The following is a 6,058-nucleotide window of genomic DNA, read 5'->3' as shown; positions in this document are numbered from 1 at the left end:
ATTTTCTTCCTTGATTGAATAATAATTTTTTCTTCCCAAATGTCTATTCATTGGTTTCCACTTAAGAATTATATTCCTATATGGTCCTTTTAATAAAGATATTTTTTCACTTGTGATGGACCATCCATATTTACTCCTACCCTTAGTCAAGCATAGTATCCATTTCCAAATGTGGTATTCCATGAATAGAAGTTTCCCAGATTTTCTAAGGTTTCACTATGAACCTATAAAATGTTTCAAGAGATTTGGTGCATCATCCATGTAGCATAGATTTTACTTTGAAATAGTTCCTTCATCTTTTACCCCCCTAAGGAATAAATAATTAGCTTCTAAATCCTTAGGAGGTCTAACTCCTACAAATATTTTTGAGTATCCTTATTTAGGTGTGAGCCTCTTAGAGATTGTTTAGTGGTGAGAATGAAATCAATCAATTTAATAATAAAAACTAGATGAGATAAATTCACCAATTACAAACTTTCACACTAAGTCATTTAGTAAAGTGAAAGAGGGGCTTACAAACATAACCCTTAATACAACTAAAGTTAGATTATTAAAACTTAAATAAGATGAAGAGATGTCAATAATTAACTCAAAATATACTAAGGAAGTATGCAAGAAGGTCCTTTTTCATGCAATGTTCATTAACTTTAAATGTGCAATGTGAGTATAAATTGAAATAAAAGACTAAGTGACAAAGGTAAAATAGATGTAGGAGTAATGTGTATGCAGTCAACCCAATTAGAATCTAAAAATAGGTCTACGATAAGAGATAAAAGGAAGGGTAGAAATTTGACCTTAAAATATGCAAGGGAAAGTTATTTTCTGCTAAAAAAATTGTGGTTGTAAAATAGTGGTTGAGAATTTAACTGTTGATCTATGATTAGGACAAAACAAATCCAAGCACCTTACTCAATGTACAAGTCAATTTGTGTGATGTCTACCTTTATGTTTATGGGGTGAAAGACATATTCTTAGAGCATTAAAACTAGGTCAACCGAGTTATTTCTAAAATCTTATGACTAATACTTCTAAGATTTGAACTAGACAAGTATGTAAGAGAATGTAAAGAAGTATTTTGCAATGCATGAATGGTGTTGATATTGAATCTTCAATGAACAATCTATTTAATCTTCACAAATGCAATAGATCTTATCAATACCAAATCATGGAGTCACAGATGTAGTTGTACACAAAGGAATAAGAAAATGGTGAGTGTCACTATGTAGATCACCTCCCTTGATGGCGAACACAATGCTAGATCTTGAACAGAAAATGCTCACAAAAGATCCTTGAATCTTGAAAAACCCTTGAATACTTGATCAATGCTTGAAAACCCATATGAAAATGTCTTGACTTTGATATCTTGAGTGTCCTTCATGTATGTACATATGTCTTTGAATATGAAAATAAGATGCCTAGGCTTCTTTTTATATTAGTTTTTGAGATTGAACAAGTCGATGGGGTCACCTAATTTTCCAATTAAGTCTTCAAGACAAGCCATTAGGGTTTGAGTTTTTTTAGGGTCATGTTTCTAAGATAAAATTTTAGGTTAGAGTTAAGGTTTAATTAGTGTTAGGATCAAAGTTAGAAGTCAATAATGATTATGACTGAGGTTAGATTAGTGTTAGGGTTCAATTAGTGTTATGTTTTTATAAATAATCTTTGGGTCAAGGTTAGATTTAGAGCTCAAGAATATATATTAACAATAGAGTTAGGGTTATATCCATGAATTTTGTTATCCATATATTGCAAATAATGTCTTACATGTTACCATTGTGGATGCTAAAAATACACATACATGTATATGTTTATGTAAGTGTGTGTGTGTGTGTGTATGTGAGAGAGAGAGAGAGAGAATGTGGATGTGTAAGAGAAAGATATATCTTACACAACCATCAGCATGTATTGAGAGGTGTGTTTTATGTTTATTTGAAAAAATACATAGTAGTTTTTACATTTTGACTTTGTATTTTTTAATATGTTGACTTTTAAATAATTTATATAGGTTGACTCTAATAATTTTCAGTAACTCCCTCATACGAGTACAGTCCATTTGACTTTTTGACACCCACTCTAGTTTCTTCTAGAAATTAAAAAGCATGGTAACAACAGTTTATTTTAAATACTAATATCGATGCCATAACATGTACGTGCATATTAAATTCATATACTCTCAAAGGAAATTCTATATTTTGACTAACATTCCGTCCTTCACATGACAACATAGTTAACAGTGATGCCAATTTGGAAATCGGCATTTTAAATGTTTATTCTCCAGCTAGTTTCTCATTTTTGTCTACACGAGGCAAAATACTTACGTAATCGAAACGCCCGGCATCCGTCCATTCATTCCCCCGAGAAATATACATTCGTAGGAATATTTGATCCGGCACTTCCTCGGATATTCTCACGTTTTGAACGTCAACATAAAGTCCAATTAAAAAGTCAATTATGTTTAGTGGAATAAACTAAACGCGCTTTGGCAGTTTCCTATGTCTCGCGGATATTATAGTTTAGTACCCTCCTTATATACACCACCTCTTGTATATTCGCTTTCATCACACAAAATCCTGCACTCTCATCGTTTTCTCACATTTGTCCCTACCAAATCATCACTCTCTCGCTCATATTAAAACAACTGAAAATTTCTCTACTTCCTCCATTTTTTCTGTAAGAAACTGTGTAATCTTCAACTGGAAAACTCTTGAAATTTTAGTTTGCTGTGGCCATGGATGTTTCAGGCAAACCGCAAAATAGAAAAAGTAGGCAATACAAGGGAATCAGTATGCGGAAGTGGGGAAAATGGGTGGCGGAAGTGAGAATGCCGAAATGCAGATCTAAAATATGGCTGGGTTCTTACGACACCGCGGAACAGGCCGCCCGCGCTTTCGACGCCGCCGTTTTCTGTCTTCGCGGTCCCAACGCAAAATTCAATTTTCCCAACACAATTCCGGCCATTCCGTCTGCGTCTTCACTTTCCCGTCAGGAGATTCAGCTTGTTGCAGCGAAGTATGCTCTGGATCAAATTCCCTCACTTGAGAGCTGTCTGTTGACGGAGGACAGCCCGTCGTCATGTGTTTCAGAAACAGAGGTGTCATGTGACGGAAATGCGAACCGGGAGGAGCAGGACTTGACGTGGGATTATTTTCTTCGGGATCAGCACTGGAATTTCGAGAGATTCCCGTCATTTGACGATGCAAGGTTCTTGCAGCTAATGTCTAATGATGTCTCAGAAGAGCAACTGCAAACAGAAGATTCGCAGTCCCTCTTTTTTGACCCCGCGGATTTGTGGAATTCAGAGTTGTTTTGATTTTCTGTCATCACAGAGAACTCCGTATTGTTTATGGTGGTTTTGACTAACTCTTAACATTTTCCCTCCAACGAGTATCACCTCACTGAAACCGCCCATAATTTTTCGACACATTTAGTGCCAAAACTGGGATGAAACGTGTCTAACTTGGATAGACTGATATAGGAACAACCAAAATGGTGGTCTATATATATATATATATATATTTTAATATTGAAAATATATATTTATATTCAGTGTTATCAATTTTCTACAATTCATTACAACTTTTGAAAACAGCGTCTGGTTTAGATTGTGTTTGATGTAATTTATATCTTATTGACTGTATTTTATCAAAAAAAGAAAAGAAAAAAAATGTTTGATTTATGTTCAGATATAACTATGTATTATTATATTTATTATTTCAATTTTAGTTTTAATTTGAGAATTAATAAATGATACATTTTTAACATTAAAAAGTTGATTTTAATTTCATTATGTGGAATTATTACTTCTGATCATAGAAAAGATGATCTAATTTATATTATTCTAGTTACATTGTTTGATTTATGTTCAGATATAACTATGTATCATTATATTTATTATTTCAATTTTAGTTTTAATTTGAGAATTAATAAATGATACATTTTTAACATTAAAAAGTTGATTTTAATTTCATTATGTGGAATTACTACTTCTGATCATAGAAAATATGATCTAATTTATATTATTCTAGTTACATAGTAATAATTATTTAGACACTTTTTTTTTTGAAAATTTAACATTTTTTTCTTTTTAAAATATAAAAAGTGTCATAAAAAAAAATCTTAATGAAAATAATCATTTTCTCTTTATTACTTTTCAATGAAAAAAATATACGCGTTTTTGAATATATGCCTTTTCATTTTGTCATCTTACTCTTAGCTTATTTTATTTTTGTCAATTTCTATTATTCTATTTTTTTCAGAAAGAGGGGTAAACGCTTTGCCCTGGAGCTATGAACCAATGAGGCCACAAACGGGGGACCTCATCCCCATGAGATTTGAACCTTGATGGCAAGGATAACAACATAACAACTTAACCATCATAACATGCCACTATTGGCCAAAAGGGTTTTTGGTAAATCTAGTGTGACTCGAACCAGAGTTGATGCATAGCACTGGGATCATTAGCCTAACACTACGCCTCACGACTCGCCTTCACACCAACTCGGCTACTCACTCACCCTTAAAAGGGTTTGTGGTAAACCTAGTGTGACTCGAACCGGAGTTGATGCGTAGCACCGGGATCATTAGCCTAACACTACGCCTCACGACTCGCCTTCACACCAACTCGGCTACTCAATCACCCTTATAAAGGGTTTGCGGTAAACCTAGTGTGACTCGAACCGGAGTTGATGCATAGCACCGGGATCATTAGCCTAACACTACGCCTCACGACTCGCCTTCACACCAACTCGGCTACTCACTCACCCTTATTCTATTTTTTTCTCTCTCACACTCTAGATTGATTATAATCTTATGTTTATTATTCACAAATCTTTTATTATAGAAATAGAACTAGATATGTTTAAAATTTTAAAAAAATTCTTTGTTGAACATACAATAGAAGTGGTGTAATAAATAGGTCTTCTTGTTCTATTGTTTTTAAATTTTAATATTTATTATTATGGTCAATAATTTCATGATCTTACTTTATAAATGTCAACACATTCACCAAAATAATTCAAGATAAAAAGTTAAATAATTTACTTGTATTTTTAAAAATAAGCTTTTTGTGAATCACAACTAATGCAAAACTATCGCACATTATAATCCAAAGAGCACAACACAAAGGGAACATTAAAAAAAATTAATAATGATATGAAATTCTAAAACCATGTCTTACGTGTCCTTTCTCATTTAACATAAATTGAAGTTAATAAAAAATTATCACTCATTTATATTTGTACATGATAATGATACATATCTACTTAGAAATATTTGAAATATTTACCATGTATAGGCTCTATTTCCATATTTTATTTAACAAGGCTATAGAGCAGTGAAGATGCTACCAATATTTTGTCATATGAAATAAAGCTTGGGCATGCATGTGTAAATTGAAATGAGCTTGAAAGGTAAAAGTACAAAACTGTGTTACCTTTCAGGCTGACTTATTAGAATGGTTGAATTTGAGTATTTCTATCTAAAAATCAACTTTATTGAAACATATGATCTACAAAAATTCACTCTAGCTAAGTTATATATGGTCTTACACTTTTCCAATTGGAAATGTCTATTAAATGCATGTTTTACACTAGTTTGTATCCAATTACTAAAGAAATATAATTATTTCAGAAAATTGATGTTTCAATAACCCTTACTAGTTTTTATGATATTTTTTTAATAAAATATAAACACCATTTTATAGAGTTCAAAGTCAAGAATATTCTCATATAGAGTTTATAGTGTTTTAATTAGATATAGTATATTGTAATTAAAAAATTCTACAAGTATGTATTTTAACACTCAAGAAGATGTCAAGTTTGAGAAAGGAAAAATTAGTAAATCATATCAATTTTTTTAAAAAATAACATGGCGTCTAGAGGAGAGAGTTCTCTTCAAGAATGTATAATTTTTCTTTTGGTTAGAAAAGATTTATTTTGAAAAATGTGGTGGGAGATGAAAACTATCAATTTTAGATGAGTTAATTTAGAATCGTTATAAAAGATAAAATATAGATCTAAAGCCAATTTTTATTTTTGATTTTTCTAGCTATATATGTTGT

The 6,058-nt window shown here is 31.8% G+C and overlaps 1 protein-coding gene across 1 annotated transcript; it reads left to right on the top strand.

The window, feature by feature from the left end:
• Positions 1 to 2,577: 2,577 nt before the first annotated feature.
• LOC149572152 (ethylene-responsive transcription factor ERF015-like) lies at positions 2,578 to 3,552 on the top strand. Its single transcript, XM_089810649.1, has one exon. It carries the CDS (start codon positions 2,729 to 2,731, stop codon positions 3,308 to 3,310), a length of 582 nt encoding a protein of 193 aa, XP_089666775.1. The 5' UTR covers positions 2,578 to 2,728; the 3' UTR covers positions 3,311 to 3,552.
• The last annotated feature ends 2,506 nt before the right edge of the window (positions 3,553 to 6,058 follow it).

Source organism: Cupressus sempervirens, chromosome 2, assembly GCF_028749045.1.
Source record: "Cupressus sempervirens isolate cs-2001-9-10 chromosome 2, ASM2874904v1, whole genome shotgun sequence".
NCBI lineage: Eukaryota > Viridiplantae > Streptophyta > Pinopsida > Cupressales > Cupressaceae > Cupressus > Cupressus sempervirens.
This window is presented reverse-complemented; position numbering and strand designations above follow the sequence as displayed.

What these genes read in the sequence shown, in the direction of transcription:
- LOC149572152 (XM_089810649.1), top strand. Translation starts at nt 2,729, where the DNA reads ATGGATGTTTCAGGCAAACCGCAAAATAGAAAAAGTAGGCAATACAAG.